The sequence below is a fragment of the Mya arenaria genome, chromosome 4 (assembly GCF_026914265.1).
Source record: "Mya arenaria isolate MELC-2E11 chromosome 4, ASM2691426v1".
NCBI classification, from domain to species: domain Eukaryota; kingdom Metazoa; phylum Mollusca; class Bivalvia; order Myida; family Myidae; genus Mya; species Mya arenaria.
Window position 1 is genome coordinate 79080781 of NC_069125.1, and position 21059 is coordinate 79101839.

At 35.9% G+C, this 21059-nt stretch overlaps 1 protein-coding gene across 1 annotated transcript; it reads left to right on the forward strand.

Annotated features, from left to right (window-relative positions):
- The first annotated feature begins 4937 nt into the window (after positions 1–4937).
- Positions 4938–12362, forward strand: LOC128231664 (uncharacterized transporter slc-17.2-like). The gene is made up of 10 exons (XM_052944719.1): positions 4938–5262; positions 5365–5598; positions 5755–5842; positions 5962–6057; positions 9981–10126; positions 10385–10534; positions 10648–10780; positions 10893–11046; positions 11375–11465; positions 11914–12362. Exons 1-10 carry the CDS (start codon positions 4966–4968, stop codon positions 12079–12081), a joined length of 1557 nt encoding a protein of 518 aa, XP_052800679.1. The 5' UTR covers positions 4938–4965; the 3' UTR covers positions 12082–12362.
- Positions 12363–21059: the final 8697 nt, after the last annotated feature.

Consider the following 21059-nt stretch of genomic DNA (forward strand, 5'->3'; position numbering starts at 1 on the left):
ATACGCTATTGCAGTTATGGTCACTCATGCATGTGATACATGCACATACTTCCTCATACTTACATGCCTGCCACAGAATCACAAGGAGGTTCTCAAATCCGACATTGAAACTGTAAGTGCACGTCCTAATTCCGTCACTTATTTGTGTCCCTTTTATAAACTTGTCATTGTATGTAGTCTTACTGGTTTAGACTCACCTGTACTCTGCCCTGCCAAGGATTTCCGTGCTGGCCGTTGTAATTCTCGCCGATTTCGGAGCAGACAGTTTTTGCAAGAAAGGCTGTTTTTTCCGTAACGAAAGTGCGAAAACTCTTTCGGGTCTTAAGTTAATACGGTTTTCCTTTAACCAGTGCTCCCTTCCGGCAAATTGCATTTTCTGATGAAAGCTCTGATAGTGCTGATGGGCTTGAGCGACTAATCCTTCTATTGGTTACTCGCTTGCCGACAAAACTCACTTTTCATTCATTCATTCATTCATTCATTCATTCATTCATTCATTCATTCACTCACTCACTCACTCACTCACTCACTGACTCACTGACTCACTGACTCACTCACTCACTCACTCACTCACTCACTCACTCACTCACTCACTCACTCACTCACTCACTCACTCACTCACTCACTCACTCACTCACTCACTCACTCACTCACTCACTCACTCACTCACTCACTCTCTCACTCACTCACTCACTCACTCACTCACTCACTCACTCACTCACTCACTCACTCCTTCCCTCCCTCCCTCCCTCCCTCCCTCCCTCCCTCCCTCCCTCCCTCCCTCACTCACTCACTCACTCACTCACTCACTCACTCACTCACTCACTCACTCACTCACTCACTCACTCACTCACTCACTCACTCACTCACTCACTCACTCACTCACTCACTCACTCACTCACTCACTCACTCACTCACTCACTCACTCACTCACTCACTCACTCACTCACTCACTCACTCACTCACTCACTCACTCACTCACTCACTCACTCACTCACTCACTCACTCACTCACTCACTCACTCACTCACTCATTCACTCACTCATTCACAAATGACCTATTTTCACTGCTGGGGCAGTACCGAAGGGAGCAAATCGAATTTTTTATGCATTGTGTAATTGAGCTCCCTCCCCTGTAGAAGCTTATTTTAGAATTATTATGCAATCTCATTCCAATTCAGTCAAACACAGAACTGCCAGGGGATTTGCAGTTTAAAGGAGTTTTTCCTTTCATATTCGTGTTTTATAAGTGTGTTTACTATTAATATACGCAAAATATTACGCACTCTTACTTTTAACTAAACATGAACTGTTTTTGTAAATCAAACATTTTTGCGGGTATGTTTCACAAACTGATTTTCATTGAAATCTGGTACATTTTGGTATGATTATCAACTCCACGTGGACTCAGTTGAAGTTTTGTGGTCTAAAGCCTAAAAACGGTGTAAAATGTAACGTCCAATACGGTCAAAGTGGGTGTGAAATGTAACGCCCAATACGGTCAAAGTGGGTGTGAAATGTAACGCCCAATACGGTCAAAGTGGGTGTAAAATGTAACGCCCAATACGGTCAAAGTGGGTGTGAAATGTAACGCCCAATACGGTCAAAGTGGGTGTGAAATGTAACGCGCAATACGGTCAAAGTGGGTGTGAAATGTAACGCCCAATACGGTCAAAGTGGGTTTGAAATGTAACGCCCAATACGGTCAAAGTGGGCGTCCCTTAAACGGAAATATACTTCTACTATATATTTCTTCATTGAAATTTATTAATTAAGTGTAAATTATTTTCTTTAATTTAATGTAATGTCCAAAGGTTCGCATGTAATTACTTCTACAAGGGTGCTTTTAGGCGCTAAATAGTCATTCAGATTCGGATGGTTGGACTGAACGGACCTAACCTATTAAATGGTCTTATAAATTTTATTATTTAGGTAATTTTGATATGGTAGATTGTTAGGATTATTTAAGGTTATCATCTTTGTTAATATGTGTGTCAATTTGTGATAGCAAGTAGTATTTGCTTATTAAATTGAATTAGAAGACAGATACGGTTACTATTCAACTGACTGGTTATGTCCTGTTTCGAAATTAAAATGGCTATGCTAATCAACATTCATTTGAAGTCGCATGAGTGAAGATTGAATAGTTTCAGGAGCTAAATGTGTACATAATGGTTTCGCAACGTGACGCGTCAAACTCATATCCTTTATAACCACTAGTAATATTATTCATGGGTAAAATACTAATTCAATACTTCTTTTACTCTTAAATTAGTTTGACCGAAATACGAATCCTACCTCACTTTATCTGTATCGAGCTTAATAACGAATGCAGAATTATTGATACGGAACCATGTATTAAAGCAGAATGGAGAGCGTTAGCTTTTATAAAATGTTGAATATTTAGCTAGCCTGAATGATGATAACGACAAATAACAAATATAGCTTTGTTTTCTATTCCAAACGTGTTCGTTAATTTTATTCAAATTTAATTTAGCTATACGAAAGTGTTAGAAAAGCTTCTGAACTATAACATATTGTAAATAATGTTGCTATGTAACTATAGAAAACATTTGATTTAAGAATTATACGTTAAACGTCAAGGTTTGCCAAACGTGCGTGTACCGTACCCATTCGAAAACATATATAAATATATGTCTAAGAGTTTGCAAAACATTGCAAAGAGCATGGTACGCATTTATCGGATACAATTTAATTGAACAGGTCACTCTATAGGCTTAATCGCATTTAAAAAAAATAATTAAAAGTCGTCACTGATTATTAACTCCAGAAGGACATTTTTAGCATGACGCCGAACAGGACACGTTTGACATTGTGCTTGCGTTGCAAATCTTAACGTTTGATTCATTTCGGTTTTACATCCCGAAGAATATTACACAGCATTTATATATTATTTTCATTTTTTCATAATATTGTCATTGTTTTTTCTCCTGGTTTGTACACTGATACGTTCATTATTAGACTAAATGAAGAAATAATTTGAAACCTTGTTAAGCTTTGTCTAATAGTTGTATTTGAATTACTTTATCATACCCCTTAAAAGCTAACACTGTTGCTCCGGCTTTGTTTCTTCGTGTTCAGGTAATGTTGATATGCGGTTGTTGAGTACTAAAAAGATCAGTTTATAAGTTATTTTGTTGCGTTATCCGTCTTTGTTTTCAAGTTGATGCGTGCTCTGGTGAGTAATTATTGATAAATGATGGGACAAGTGTGAGATTTTGGCCATGCTTAGAAGATTAAGCAAACACTAGACTAGAGTTCCAATGAACTCTTGTTTCACTGACCGTTAAAACCATGTTTTGTATTATTTATTCAGATTTATTCCGTGTTTTGTATACGTTGAAAACACTGCATTCTTTTATTGGATGTTAATTGATACATTCAGTTCATAAGCAGCTGTCATATCTATTGTTTTCGGCTCATCATTGATTCTGACCTTAATATGTTATTGATCTGGTTTTCTTCCGATACCACTTTCTTTCTCAATGTTTGTATGGGATATGATGTTTCACTCTCCTGTTATTCAATAGTAAGCATTGATGTACACTGAACTCATAAATATTTGTATTTTATGCTTTGTCATTTAACGGATCGTATACTAGTGGCATTCCTCTAGGGTATGTGTATTATATTTATTGTTTTAATTGTAAAATGTATCAGCACATTTAAGTTGAAATGTATAAAACATGAACAAAGCCAGAATACCGATATCATTTCTAAATCTTCTTCCAGAAACAATGGCTTAAAACTTAAAGTATATAAAAGTTGCACAATAATTTATGTACATATATGTAGTTTTAGATCCGTTACATGAGGTATAAGATACATGGTAGATGTACACAACCCATATTTGTTTCTACATTATAACATAATTATAAATACAGACGTATGCTTCATTGGAGAACACATAAACGCGTCGTGTTCATTCAACGGAAGAACGAAGAAGGATGTGGATCATTTGAAACAGGTATGTTATATCCTTTTATTTTCTCATATAGTTTACGGTTGACAGAAGAACTTGTATGCTTCCTTTTTTAGAGAATCTGGATTTTAGTAAGTGCATACTAGTAGCTGAAATCCAAACAAGATGATTCGATTGATTACAAACGGCGAAGGTTTTTATTATAAGGAATGTTGATGTTAACGTTGTTTTAAAGTTGCATTAGTGGTTTGGTAGTTTCAAAAACACACCTGTAGTGGAAATCAAAGATCTGAAATAAGATATGAATAGTATATTTTAACAAGTAATGTTTGTTATTTGAATATTCCAAATAAGGAATTTTAGAGTTTTGCGGTGAATTTAACATATTTATGCTCAAAAGTTGTCAGCCTGACATCACAATATCTATCAACGTACAAGCTGTTTATAAAGTACTAAAAGTTCATCAGTTGATTTATCCTATTCCTTATCCAGATATGTTTTTGCACAGCATGCATTCAAGCAGTAAACTATTCAAATGGTAACAGTTGCACTACAGCACGTGCTTGATTTGACATTCTCCGTTGTCTTGCAGTTTCTTCAGTCGCCTGTACATATCCCGTATGGCAGAAGGGGCCCTTGAAACTGAAAAGGGGTTGTTGAATGGTGAGATCATATGTCAGAATTGCGAGTATCAGTTTCGTCTTTATTTTGTCAGTGTTGTACCTCTTTTCCACGATTTATATACATTACTTTAGTTAAACATAATGGCATCATCTTGTGTTTGTTACTGATTTTAAAATCTTAAAAATAATTATAAAACGTGATAGTGAACTGTTTTGCAAGAGTTTTTATGCTCTTTGGTAAGCATAATTACATGTGTATTTAAATGTTATATATGTGTCATTAGTAAGTACTTCTGAAGAATCTAAGAAACCAAAGAAGGCCGCGTGTCTTCCAAAGAGATGGACAATTGCATACATGGGGATGTGGTTTGGTGTCCTGGGATACGGGCTCAACACTAACATGAGTGTGGCCATTGTGTGCATGGCCAGCACTACCCACAATACGTCCTCCAGTGATGTTACATCGCCGCTCAGTGAAGGGAATGCAACTGATCTTTCTTTTCTCAAAAATGGCACATATGACATAGGACACGCAGAAAAACACAATGAAACTCAACTTAAGGATAACATTGATGATCATGACTCTATCACATATATTGACGATGATAACCAAATAACCGAAAAAGGAAATGAAAGAAACACTGTCAATGTTGACATATTGCAATGCGTTGAGATCGGATCAGAATCTTATAAACAGGTTGGTTTTACTTTCTACCTGCGTGTCTGATTTTGCTTTGTATTTGTCCAATATATTTTTACGAATATTTGCACAATAAAACTGGCTTACTTATTATTTCAGAATGCGGAATTCTCATGGGACAAAAGAACACAATCGTTTATACTATCAGGATTTTTCTACGGTTACATCTTTGTCCAGATCGTCGGCGGATGGGCAGCGGGGCGGTTCGGTGGAAAGTTGATGATTGGCGCGTTTATGGGGTTGGGCTCTCTCGTCACATTACTCATCCCATCCCTTGCGAGGACCAGCCCGTACGCCTTGGTTGCTGCAAGGGTCGTAATTGGAATGAGTGCGGTAACTAATTTACCGTCTCTATGTTCTTAAAAGTAAGAGTGCTGTGATTCATTTATCGAAAGGGAACTAAGTTTTATACATACAGGATAGATGATATATTGGCCACATGCTTTGAAACCAAGCTACAGAAATTGATTTGGTGTAATATTGATGCAGGGTCTAGCGCTACCGGGTTGGTTCAAATTGACGGCTGTCTGGGCGCGTGAGAATGAAAGAACGAGATTCATCTCGATAGTATGGTTCGGTGAGTACTTCTACTAGACATGAACTAAGTCTAACTATTCGGTTGCAATTGGTTTAAATGTATGCTAGCTAGTTGAACATCGATATGGTGCACAGTAGAGTTTTGTTTCTACATTGAAGGTCAGATTCTTGGTGCAATTCTCGGTTACACATCATCGGGTCTTCTCTGTGTGTATGGATTCGACAACGGATGGGGGTCTATATTCTATATATACGGCAAGTTTTTTATGGTCACCTTTTATCGTGACACGTTTGTGTGACATATATGATAATGTTGAAGTTCCAAATAGATTCAAAATATTAATGTATTTGCTTCACAGAAACTTGAATAGTTTTTTATGACACATTTACACATTTGACTCACTGAGACTGGGATTAAAAATGGCGGCAGGTGGTCAGACTTTTTTTTACCTGGGCTAAAAAATTCAAGATTTAGTGATAATCTTAACAGTTTGCTCATTATTTGAGGATAAAACGGATTTACAATTTATTAAGTAACTAGAGCTAGTATTTTGGAGTGTTTTATTGTTTTTGGATCTTTAAAAATGGAGAACATTGTCACTCATAACTGGTTTGAAGTATTAGATACGCGGGAATGTCCAAACAAAGAGACATCAATAAGTTCAAGCACTTCAAGGGAAGACTTTGTTCATGGGTCATTGGACAACAAGTTGTTACATATGTTCGATGAGCTGAGGTTCATCTGGAACGAGCAAGTACACACTAGTATAACACTACATTCCTTCCAACAAAACATTACAGGTGTAAATGATAAACTTAATCAAGTGATTCGTGCGACAAATTCACAAACGGACGTTTTGAAAACTTTAGCCTACAAATCTATCGACCTAGAGGCAAGGTCTAGGAGAAATAATCTTATATTCCGTGGCTTTGTAGAAAATCCTGGTGAGAATTGTGTCCAAATCGTCCGAGATTTTCTTCACAATAGACTGTCTATAGACGCGAGGAATATTTATATCGCACGCGCCCATAGGCTGGGCAGGCCAAACCAAAATAGGCGTTTCCAGAGTAGGCCCGTTATAGCAAACTTCCGAGACTATGGGGATATTGACCATGTGATGGGCAATGTTCGTCTTCTTAAAGGCACTCCCTTTTCCATAGACATGGATTTTCCCCGCGAGATACAGGAAGCGTGCAGCCGCCTGTGGCCTCATCTTAAAGATATCAAGAGAGAATATCCAAGATCTAGGGCGCATATCGTATATCCTGCAAAACTAATTCATGATGGGCAGATCGTACGTGACGAGTTTCCTGATTGGAATCGCTTAGTTGGGGCAAACCGGATAGTGTCATTGAACGATATTGGTCACATAAGTAACCCGCGCATAAATCGGTCGGCACTAAATGACACTTTCGACTGTCCGGTGGCGGCCCATCCTGTTGATAGTGATACCCCCGCTCAAGTTGGGTCTCTACTTCCGGTATCTACGCACGAACCTTCTAGTGTCGAACCCATGATAATTACGTCTCAAGACAGCTCCCAATCGTGCGATTCACAGCAGACAGACACCATCATCACGGACCCACAGGCGAGTGTGGCCCCCAGACAGCAGCTCAGGGTACCCAAGGAGACCGTCATCACACCAGCTAAGTTCGTTGTACCAAAGCTTGTTAGTCATGGCATGGCCGCACCACAGATTCCAGCACCGGTAAGGAAATCCACTTGTGAAACTGAACTAAAAACTGTGGATTGTGACGAAGGAAATCCATTATTAAATAGTGACAAAGACACCCCTACGCGGGGCAGATCCCGTACCCCCCGTGCTGTAGCTAGGTCCGAAAAACAGTCTCAATCTGCGAAACCTTATAAAAAGCTAAGTGTCAGTAGAACTCGAGATAATGACAATAGCCAGGTTTTACCCACTTCTAAAAATACACCCGGTGGTGACAGCGGTGGTCAACCAGCGGAACGTGATCAGCCGATCACCGCATAGTGTACTGACGAGAAGGTCACGCTGAGATGTACGCTGTTAAATGTACAGGGTCTCACTAGCAGACGAACGAATAAGTTACACTCTACTGAGTTGATAAATATTTTTCAATCAAATGATATAATTCTTTTGACGGAAACCTGGACTAATGACTTTTCTGATTTACATATTGACAATTTTGAATGTTATGTTTTAAATAGGCATGAACATAAGCAAAATAGTAAACGTTCTTCAGGGGGCATAATTGTTTATTTGAGAAACACTAATGTTACAAATGAAACATTAATATTTACGAGTATTGACGATATTTTATGTATAAAAATCAGTAGTGTGTCGTTGGGTGTAGATAAGGATCTATATTTCTGTTTATCATATGTTGTACCAGAAAATAGTAGTCGCCAGAGTTTGATTGAAACTCACACATTCGATCGGTTACTTTCATTTATAACGGATCTTAAAGCTAAGAATGTCAACTCTTTTTATTTTGTGCTTTGTGGTGATTTAAATGCTCATACTTCAGATAGGCCGGATTTTGTCACAGGCGATAATTATATTCACTTTAATGATTTATTACCAAATAATTATATAACTGATGTACCGTTAACACGATGTTCAAAAGATAAAGGGAGGCTAAATAATTATGGATTAATGCTGTTAGATTTATGTAAAGAAACCGGATTACGTATTTTAAATGGTCGATTTGATAGAGATAAAGAGGGCAATTTTACGCACGTAGGAAGTCGGGGTTCAAGTGTTGTAGACTATGTTTTGACTACACAGAATTTATTTAAGCATGTATTGAGTTTTGTAGTTGAATCACCGAATATACTCTCTGATCATTGTGCTGTTAAATTTGCTTTGTTATTTAACGAACCTTTCTCAGTTAACATCATTGAAGATAGAACTCGTAGCTCAGTAAATAGTAAATGCGTTTGGGATTGTGATAAAAAAGATGCATTCTTGCAAAATTTATCAAACCAGGAAACACTAGATAAATTACAATCGTGTAATCAAAGGATACAAGAGGCTAACTCGGCAAATGAAATTGATTTATGTATTTCTGACTTTTCGTCCTTTATATGATTCAGCAAAACCCTTTAAGCGCAAACGTAAAGTGCATTCAGATACAAGTTATAATGAATATGCCACTATTACTTCTGACAAGCCATGGTTTGATGAGGATTGTTATATAAAAAGAAGGAGTTTCTATAGCATGTTAAGTCTGTATAGATTAGATAAATCAGAGGAAAATCGAAAAAATATGGTAATTGCTAGATCTCAATATAAAATATGTGTTCGTCAAAAAATGTTAAATCATCAATTACAAACAAAGACGTTAAACGAGTCAAGATTTAAAAATGTAAAAAACATACTTGAATATGTTAAAAGGTTGTGCTAATATCAAGAGTACTAATATTTCAATAGATACATTTGAACGCTATATTAAGAGTGTGAATAATCCTACTGATCCTTTTTTCTGCGTAGACGAGGCTGTTGTTGATTTTATAGATAGATATGAGAAAAATGAGTTTGATGTTATGTTTGCAGGATTGAATACGCCCATCAGCTCTGATTGTTTACTGAATGCTTTAACACAATTGAACACTAACAAAAGTGGGGGCCCAGATATGCATATAAATGAATTTTTCATTCATGGGAAATCCGTCTTGTTGCCACATCTTCTTACTTTGTTTAATAAGCTTTTTGAAATAGGGTATTTTCCACCGGCATGGTCTGAGGGTTTTGTTATACCGTTGCATATAAAGGGTAATATCAATGATGAGAATAACTACCGAGGAATCACATTGCTGAGTACTGTTGGTAAACTTTTTACGAGAATATTAAATAATAAATTGACTGATTGGGCAGAAACATATAATGAAACACTACGTTGTATTCCATGTAATGAGTAAAGGTTTGTTGTAATTGTCGTCTATTTGTTTGTTAAGAAGTACACAGTGTTAGTGTACCTCTCTATACGTGTATAATTATATATTTATTTATATTATTTATCTATATGAATTCTATTTCATAAATTTGTGTTTATTGTGTTATTGCTGCTTTTGTCGCCATTGTATATGTACATGTTTTGCCAGATGGGTCTATGACCTTCTTGGAAATAAATGTTCTGTTCTGTTCTGTTCTATGTTCTGAGCGATTTATGCCGTTACTGTTTATAACCTACAGGTGCGTTCGGTGTACTTTTTGTTGCTTGTTGGTGGTTTATCGTGCAAGAAACTCCAAGCAGTGACCTGAAGAACCATGAAACAGAAATACAGCTTATGAAAAAGACTTTAGATGAATCCGTCAACAGAACCCCAGCTAAAACAGTGGTATTGCTTTAAGTTGTATTCATTAGTAGTTATGTGTTGTAGTATAGTTTTGTTCCTTGGGTTTCTGGTCTTAGGGCCATATTGTCCTGATGTCATTAAATTGTACATAACGTTAGTTTTGGGTCACTTGGATCATCCACTCCTTTGTCATTAAAACTATAAGCTTAAACGCATGTCGGAAAATGAAATCTATTGTGATTTGGCGCTGCTTAAAATGCCTTAACAATCAAGCTAAATTAACTTTTTCATTTTTGCCAGATTCCCACAGTGCCTTGGTTGGATATGGTCACGTATACACCAATATATGGACCGCTGGTCGCACATATTTGTGACACGTGGACCTTTTACCTCATTTTAACGTGTCTACCTCAATATATCAAAGAAGTGCTCAAATTTGACATTCAGAGCGTAAGTTCACAACCGATATGTTTGTCTTTAGTCAAAACAGAAATGTATTTTTTCTGTATGTTTACATTTTCTATGAAGACTGGATGTGAAGAAGGGTTATATTTTCTCTGTAGAATGGTGTCTTCTCGTCGCTGCCCTTCCTCAGTATGATGGTGGGAATAGCTCTCTCAGGACTTCTAGCTGACCAAATCAGGACGAGGAAACTACTTTCTATCACAAAAATAAGGAAACTTCTACAAACTGTCTGTAAGTAGTTCGACCTGTTATTGTCAACATCTATAAAGCATTGCGTGTTTTCCATATCTTATTGACTATGAATCAGTAACATAAGAGTTTTGCCTCTGTTTGCAAATTACAGCATTTATAGGCGTTGCTACATGTATATCCGTCCCTGGTTTCCTTACCTGCGAGGAAAGGTATCTTGTGATAGTACTCCTGTGTCTGTGTACGTTCTTCGGAGGTATTGGAGTAGCAAGTGGATACACCTGTACATACGTCGATATGTCGCCCAGGTATCGTCAACGTTGTCTTTATAGCGTTTTGTAATTGTTTTGAATAAGCATGCATTATTTATTTAAATGACAACATTTAATATTCATAACATGATAAACGGTCTGATGTCCTAGTTCTATTCTCTTAAGCGTTTAAAGACGGAAATCTTTACATTTGTTGTGTAATGATTTAAATAGTATGAGCTTGTCCGTTGTCCTTTGTTTTGCTTTTTGTTGGTGTTGTTTCTTTTTTTATTTTTTTTATTTTATTCATGTATTCATTTTTTTGGCCGGTATAGCCTTTATGATTTGTTACCACTCCGGTGTTTTAAGTTTCACTGTATTTCAGGTTTTCACCAATTTTATTCGGGATCTCCAACACAGTTGCATCCATTCCTGGTATATTTGCTCCATTGGTAGTGGCAGAAGTCACAAAGAATGTGCGTGATTTATTTAATGTATATAATATTAAAATTAGTTTATATTAATAATAACGCTATTGGAATAAAAATATCTTATGAGTTGAAACTTAGTTTAACTTTTTTTATTTCTACAACGATTATGAAAAATGTTATAATAATTGCAACTTAATTGCAAGTAATCACTCTCGTTGGCACGTTGTTACGCGGTAGTGTGGTCTTGTGTTGTGGGCAACCCGGAATACCCGGGGCAAATCCACTTTTCCGACTTGGTGACCACAAACTAAACTAACAAGCGCCCAGGACGCGAATCCAACCCGGGTCGCTTAGGTGAGAAGCGATTGCACTAACCACTGAAAATTACAGTTTTCTTTACAGAAAAAATGAACTTTGAAGTGAACCATTGACATATAGCAGACTTTCAACATAATTGAGACAACATTAGTCGTATTAATTTATTTTCTTTCAGCAAAGCAGTGAGGAGTGGCGTATTGTCCTGTTGACTGCTGCTGGTGTTTCTGTATTCGGGACATTCGTGTATGACCTCTTGGCTTCCAGTGAACTCGCTCCATGGTCGGATAGAATGGAGTTTGAAATCGAAATTAGTCTGGACAAAGACCAAAAGTCTGAATTATGACAATGAAGTGTAACATCGTGATGAACACATACATTTGATTGGGTCTCGAAAAGTATAATACATACCTTGTTTTACCCAAAGGAAAACAAAAACCTTCGAAAAGTCGAGAATGGCTCGTTTTGATATAATAATTATATTCTGAGGTGAATTTTCTTTTGAAAATAAGACTATGTTGCCTCCGGATAAATCATGTTTTCGGTCGATACTATTTACATAGACTTTTTATATTCTGTTCGAATAAAAAAGCGTTCTAAGGTATTCTATTTGTGGTTATAAGTGAGAAAGTGTATTTGACTGTAATAATATCAGAAACAAAATATAATGCGAAAGAGGTTGTTAGATGATGACGCTACTACGGTCCGCAGTATTTTTGACGTTGTAGTTGTCATGTGATTAGATGTTCAAAATGTTATTTATTTTATCTTATAAGACACCCATCTTATACAATTTTTAATTAGTTTGATTAAATTTTATCATCGCATATAAATGTCTTCTCATGAAAATGTATGCACCTGGTGAACCATTAGGCCAATATTTTTTTTCGACTTTTGACATTTGCTCATTAAACTTACGCAAACTACAAACGGATCCAAGTTCGGAGGGGAACAAGTTATTTTTCAAGATTTCTGGTCATGGCGATTTCGAAGAAGACTAATGCATCAATTACACAGTAGCCAGAGGTGACCATCAAATTCCCATTAACACGTGTAGAGCCTAATTATCACTCGTCTAAATGCTCTAGTTTTGATAGTTTAAGATGACTTTGTCCTCGGTGCCCACTTGCAATGCATCAATGCTTTCTTGAGTTGACAATAAGTGACGCAAAAGTATCATGTTTGTGTCGCTTCTAAAGTGTGGCTTTAACGAAAAACTTTGTACGGCGTCCACGTCTTTTTCGATAATAGCTTTTGAACGACTTGGTGTAGAGTATTGGTTAACACATTGGTAAAAGTCAGTAGATGACCATTCTTAGTAATTATAAGTAAGTAAGTAAGTAAGTAAGTAAGTAAGTAAGTAAGTAGGTAAATTGTTTATTACCGTGACATGTGTATAAACATAATACAAATTCATTAGTTAAGTATCAAACAGATAACACCCGGCCCAATGGGCATATAGGTCACCAATTAGAAAAAGGTTACAATAATTCAGAGAATGCATACTAATACAAAACAGACATATATGAATATTAAACATTCAGATATCATGAGTATATGATGTGCACTATTATAACAATAGCAAATATTGGAATTTCAGTATAGTTTAGCCGTGGAAATTAGCTAATTGAATATAAAATAATTATGATGTCAGAGATAGTAATAAATAAGACATCAATGCGATAACGCTAGTACTTATCATGGAGATGTATTATAAAATATATAGCAACATTCTACGTCATGCATTATATAAGTCTATCTATACAAAGTATTTCTTCTTATAAAAAAGGCATGTACCAGGAATTTGGCAAGCCTACGTGGATAATTTGACATCACATGAACTAGTTTTTCATTCACATTTAGGTTGATGTCCTGGTTAAAAATATCGCTGTAGTGCGTATTTCTCAATTCACTATAAAGACTGCAGTCAAACAGAAAATGCTTTTCGTCTTCAATGGACGAACGTTCACAGTGCCTACAAAGTCTTTGTTTTACAGGTTCACCGACAAACCGACCTGTTTCTATCCTAAGTGGTAGAATTCCACACCTGAACTGACACAATACAGATCGTTTATTTTTGCACAAATTTAAGCTGATATACATTTCAACATTAAATGTGTCCTTAAATACTTCAAGTTATCCCTTTAAGGATAGCTTTCGTTATTGGTATCATGGTAATACATCTAATTAATAGTGCTCTACAACCATATCGCCAGCAATTACATGACGTAATTTAGTACACTGTTCTGATTGGCCGCAGTGCGCGCCCCCTACAAAGCACATGGTTATTCAGGCCTCTTTTGCTCTGACTATCGTGAGAGAAAGGTCAGTCTGTGGCAGCTCTTATATTAAATTCTGATTTATTTTTCCCACCCTCCCAAAACCCCAAGCTTCGCCTACGTACATGCATATATGTTATGAATGATACTTTTTTCGATACATGTGTACATCGGGCTGACCTCTCGGCTTTCTACCTCATGCCGAATTCCAGCTGACTGATTCCAATTCAAGATGTGCTGCTCCTATTGTGTTTCCTTTGCTATTTGCCATTACAATATTTTGATGTTGCTTTGTTCGGGTTTTTTTGTTTGTTTTTTGCTTTGTATTTTTCTTCTTCTCTGGTAAGGCTCTGACGATTTAAATTTCAATCACACCTAGCAGCTGATTATTCAGAGGGAGTAGTATACCGCTTCATCAGCATATTCTTTTGCTCGGCGATTGGCAACTCTCAAAGAACTGTTTATGGACAATTTGTAGTATTTAAATAGATTGGTCGGATCTGATCATAGATATACCATGACAGAACCGTTGATGTTTTATCTACTCTTCGTCCGAGCCTTGCCCATTATTTTCCAAACATAAGATAAAGACAATGAAAATGAAATAAATATTGAAAAGGCTATGTTTTCCTTGATTGAAATGATGGGTAATAGGATATCCACTACGGGCTTGCCCTAGTTGCTGATCTACTTCCGATCATAAGTATACCAATAATCTGTATGTTCTTAGTTTGGGAACCTGTTGTATATCCGTTTGCCATTTTCTACCGTAAAAGTCATTCAGAAGATCATCAACCTTAGATAAATGAACCGTAGACTTAGATTCGAAGTAGTCATTAAGGCCTAAGACGTCCATCACTTGTTTAACTTCATTTGACCAGTTATTGTTAGTATTGTGTGTAGCATATTCAACGTTTTAGTAATTCTGTCGTCGCTCATCAGGTTAAGTCTGTTCCACATTCGAATCATAGACCGCCATCGCCGATAGGTGCTCGGTAGCCAGCCCGTGTCTCCTGCCATGGCAAGGATGGGGGTGAACCTATGGACGCCGAGGAAGTACCGCATTGCCCTGTGCTGTACGTTGTCTAAATGTTGGTACTTTCTAAAGCCCCATACTGAAGAACAGTAGTCCATGACTGGCGTGACACATGAGTTAAACAACTTTTCAAAAGATTTGAAACCAAAGTCTTTAAGATTATGTATTTTGCTAATAATGGACCCTAGTGCGCGGCCGGCCCCTTTCCCCAATGCTTCACTATTAAATGCGTAGTCACATTTTTCATGAAAAATCACACCAAGGTACCTATACCGATCCATAGTTTCTAGAACATCAATTCCGATCCTGAACACAAAGTTACTGCGCTGACTTCTGCCCTTCCGGAAGTGCATGCACTTTGATTTGCTGGCATTGATTAGCACGCGCCATCGCTTACTCCAGTCATGGACTTGATTCAGCATGGTTTGAGGATCCTCCTCCGATTTGGTCATTAGGACTATATCATCAGCGTATAGAAGCATGGCGAGTTTCCGGTCGCCTTTCTGGAACCCAAGGTCAAGGTCATTGACCTCGCGGACAAGGTCGTTTGCGAATATTGCAAATAATGTCGGGGACAAATTGCAGCCCTGTTTGACGCCAGTAAAACAGCTGAACCACTCTGTCAGTTTGTTATTTATACGGACCGTTGAAACCGAACTTGTATAAATGTTCTTTATTGAATTATACAGTTTGTCATCTATTCCGTTAATAAGTAACTTGTATAAGAGCATGTCCCTGTTAATATAGTCAAAACAGCGTTTCAAATCGATGAATGCAGTATATACTTGAGTGTTGTTTTTAATAATGCTGTTTAAAGTAAACACATGGTCCTCGCACGACCTATCGGTTCGAAACCCATTTTGTCGGCTAAAATGTCATTATTTTCAAGGTATCCAGTCAAGCGCTTATTCAGAAATGAGGTGTACAGTTTACTAATGCAAGCTAAGAGACTAATCCATTATATTAAAGGTCAATTGAATGGTAACCTTTACTGGGACAATCCTTCTAAGAGCAATGACTTTCAACAACTTTTCTTCAAACATAATAGGAACATATGTCATGGTAAAATGACTTTTATTTCTTTCGGGTAAAACAGTCGAAGTTCATGGTCATGGTGACTTACTAGTATGCGTATAGGCGCACCATTCGTGCGACATTTTAGATTAGCGGAGCTCTCGTCTATAAAGTTATACAGAAACAATTTTAATCAAAAGCATGATATGCTTCCAAAAGGTAAAAAAGAAATCAAACTTTTAAAGGAAATATAATGTTGTTTTGATATGATACGCGTTAAAAAGCATTTATCTTTTAAACTTTTTTATGAGGCCTAGATAGGTTTTTGGTATTTTTTCAGGTCCACAATATATGGTCAGTTATAAAGAAAATCAGCGAAGGTACCTTAAACGCGATTTTTTTATGAAATAACAGGACGATACAAAGATGGTAGTGCTTATTGATGTTCCGGTTATTTTGTTATAAATTAAGTATAAATTTAAAATAAGTTTTGAACGATTTAATGAAATACCTAAATTGACCCATTCTTGCTGGTTTGGGCTTCTGGTACGAGGTTCTTGGATATTGTTTTTCATATATGTTAAAGCAACTTGAAAGTCTTTCACCTCATTTTAAATAACAAGCAGTTCTGCTGCTGTTGAATATCTATTTAATATATACAACAACATCTACAATAATATTGTATATAATATACATTTTGCTAAAATTTGAGCTGTGCTTCTCATTTTAACTTAATGGAGCCTCTATGCATTTGAGCTGAAGTACACAAACGTATTAGAAGAATATGTAACAAAAATATAACAAATATATAAAAAATAATAAAGCACATGACAATAATGATTGCACAGAAGAATATTACAATCAGGAGTAATTGTATTTTTGCTAGAATTGAATGGACAAAAATCAATTCAAATATGATGGTTCATCATGACAATTTTTATATGAAAAACTACAGAAACAAGCTCAGTAGTCGAAAGTTTAAAAATAACCCCCGTTTAATGGCAAAGGGTAAATGAAAAAGAAACATTTAGTCAATTACTAACAAGAAAAAAGTTGATGCATAGCATCAAGTCGGCGCAATGAAATTAGAAGAAAAACGTGCATGTAGATAACCAAAAAATGGTTATTATTTCAATGATAATATTTTTTATGTTGGGTGTACATATGTTCGAAGGACATAATGGTCAATAATATTGTTACAATAGTTTAAGCCCGGAATTATAGATGCTCTGTTTTTTCTAAGCTAATCCTCCGGTTAAAACTAAATTATACCAAAAATATACATACGTTTCTTTGGAGCAAATAAGAGTCAATGGTCTAATACATAGATTTCAATAGCATTAAATTCACCTTTTATTTGTACCGGCATGTTATGTGAATTCCTTGCTTTATATAGTGTATAAGTTTTTATAACACATTTCACTCATATGAGTATATAAAACAGGGATAAAATATACTATACATTAAGAGGGAATTATTCGGGGTTCATTCTTTCGAATGACATTTTCAAAACAAACAATTAATCTCAATGTTAATTTTTCAAAATTCGCCATTTTTGCTGTCGCCAAGGGAGCTTACGGCGTAGGAGGTTTACAAACATAGAGGATATTGTAATAGTACCGTGTAACCTCCATCTATTTGGGCGGAAGTTGGTATCAATCGGAACACCTCTGCCTGTATCTATCTCGAAGCTTGCCGGAGATGGCCGAGTTGTTATGATTGAGTTGGTATTTAAAATCAAAATTTTCAAAATGATAAGCAGAGCTTTTATAGTTTAAGGTTTCATTATCAATTAAAGTGTTAAGTTTTATAAAACACACTAAACTTCATATTTTATCATGCAACGTGGAAACTTTTTATGAACTAGTCCCTTAGTTGGAATTTTTCTAAAGTAATACCAAATATAGTCTAATAATAGTGAAACAAAAGGATCCTTTTGTACAATATGTCCTTCAGTTACCAGTAAAGTAAAAAGCAAATAGCTTATATATTGTTTTCGGCTTATAGCTGTTTATACTTGATCCTGACCGCAGTATGCAATTAGTCTGTACGCGGCTAGGCCTGTAGACTTTAATAACAGTACATCGAAATCGAACATCGGAAGATCAACATAAGATTTTTAACATTTGCCAAATTAATGCGCTCACAGGCGTATCAATCGAAGTGCTGTTAGTACAGCGTTGTTCAATGATCTACTTTACATTACCAATCTGCTCTCATTAGCTAGCTACGGAGCTGCGTTCTGCATATTAAGTATCTTGTTAAAAGTAGCGCTGTATTGAACATTCATGACATGTTGGGCCATCAATACAGTGCAAATACGCGGCGTGATTGCGTAATAAATCAATCAAAATCATAGAAACGCTATAATTTCAATATCGACGAGTTACAAAACAGAATATAAAAGAGAATGAGCAAAACGATTCAAAATGAACGCGTGCTGAACAAAAATAAAAATATGTATATGTCTGTGTTTACATTTTGGCCGTGGCCGTGGCCGGGGATCTAGATACAATCAGTCAAAAATAGAGTCTAGGTTATCAGATTCGGAAAGGTTTATTCCCCGGAAATTACCCGAAACACTGTAAAACGCGGAAAAATAATCGATTTGAAGATGAAATTAAATAATTATTTGGCGTAAGATATCAAACCAAAATGTTTTAAATAATTTAATAGTAATAGTATAACAATATATTATTTTATCCTATAATCAGTTTTTTTATGATTGTAATTCATTCATTAGTGTATTTCTATGTTTAAAATAGCATACATTAATTTTTATGTGAAAAACAATAGACTCTTTCTTGGCATTTGTTTTCATTAAGATTGTTATTATGAACTTACAGCAAAAGTGAATGGCTATGCTATACTGTGTCGCATCGAAATATTTACTTCCGAAAGAACATACTAGCAACCATTAGCCATTACTTATTGCATATTAAACACTTTTGCAATTAAAATGAAAGTCCTTAAAGCGTTGACAGGTTTCGGCCAGCTGCAATTTGTGAGTATAGATATGTAATACCGAATGGAATGGAAAGTGTGTAAAGAATTCTTGGTTTGTCTCAGGAATTACAGCAAAGAGACTTGAGCATGCTGCAAATGCATATTTATAGACCACTGATATAAATCTGTTCATTTTGTCCACGAGTGACATAGGTTGAGAGCAATATTAAGATACATCAGTATATACAGCAAAAAAATAGTATGTGGGTGATTTGATCCAGATGAACTTTGCGCCCGGATCATGTTATTGTACAAAGAAACATAAAACATTAACTTTATTAAAACGTCCAACGCAATTTGATGGATGCATTTGGTTTAGCGGTCATACCCTGGTACAAAATTAAATACGACTCAGTAAGTTTTGTTAAGTAAGTAAGTGCATTGTTTATGAAAATAAAGTTCCAGAAAAAGGTTTCTATTCAATTGCATATTACTCCACACTTTAGTAATTATCTGGGAATTCAACATATTAAATGCTTATTTCAAGTGACTGATATTCCAGGGTTTTTATTTAATTGAGTATCGGCATTAAAATCTAAAAGTATCTTCGAGGGAATTAATTAGTGTGCATATTCTATCTTTAGTTGTTTTTTTATTTATTTGTTTTACCATAACATAACTATAATCACAAAACGTGACAGGCCGAAATCCTTTCGACGCTTTAAGCGCTTTGATGGCCCGCTTATCGCACGATACCACTCAATGTCTGCATTTCAGGGCGTTTAGTTTAGACAGTATTTGTGTTAAACGGATTGTATACTACTGGCATTCTTCTAGGGTATGTTTATCATATATATTGTTTTCAGTGGAAAATTCGTCCGTATATTTATCCTAAAATATATAAAGCAGGAATTAGGGCAAATATTGATATCAAAGCACACGAATAATTGTATGTTGTTTTGAATCCGTTTCATAAGGTATGGTATACAAGGTAGCTGAGTACAATCCTTTTTGCTTCTTAATTATGGCATGCATTTTATCAACGATATTATATCAAAAGGACATTTGTTTTATTGGGGGAACAACCCAAGTGTCGTTTACATTCACTGAAAGAATAAATAAAAATGTGGATCCATTGACACAGGTATGATTTTAGTCTTGATATTCTCACATATTTTACGCTTTGCATCATCATTAATTATTTCTTTTCTTTTCTTTTTTTTTGGGGGGGGGGGAATTTGCAAATAAGTAATTGCATACTTGTAGATAAAATCAAACCTTGATTCGATTGATTGCATATGATTAACGATCTGATTGTAAGTACCATGGACATGGACATAATGTCGCATTAATTGTTTATTTCTTTAGAATAATAAACCTGTCGAGGTAAAAATAGACATGAAATAAGATATAATGAGCTGTTTAATTTATTACGCATATTCCAGATAAGAAATAATGCTACAATAAGAAACATAAGTGTCTAGTAGTAAATTTACCACATACATGTAGTTAAAGGCTTAGTTTAAGCTTTCAATAAGTGACCCCCCACTCCACCCCCCCCCAAAAAAAAAAAAAAAAAAAAAAAAACAACAAAAAAAACAACAAAAAAAACACACACAAAAAAACGTACACAACTTCTATGTATAGATCTTTAACTTAATTGACATGTGCTGCTTATAAGATGTGAACTATACAATGATTTAAGGGGGGGGGGGGTACGTATAGAAGGCTTAAACCAGACCTATGTTTATCTTCTTTAGTCGCAGAAAGCATGTACATTTCCCGTATGGAGGAAGAGGCCTTTGGGACCCCATACATTTTGACGAGCCCAATTGAGTTCATACCCCGATAATGACATCAATCCCGCAATTTCTTCATGTCATTATCGGGATATGAACGCAATTGGTCTAGTCAAAGTGTGTGGAGTCCGAAGGACTCCACTCGTATATTTACCTGCCTAATTGCGTTCATATCCCGCAATTCCTCGCTTATATATACACAAATAGTTCATTATTTCATTCAAGAATTGTTAAAAAATACCTTATTTCA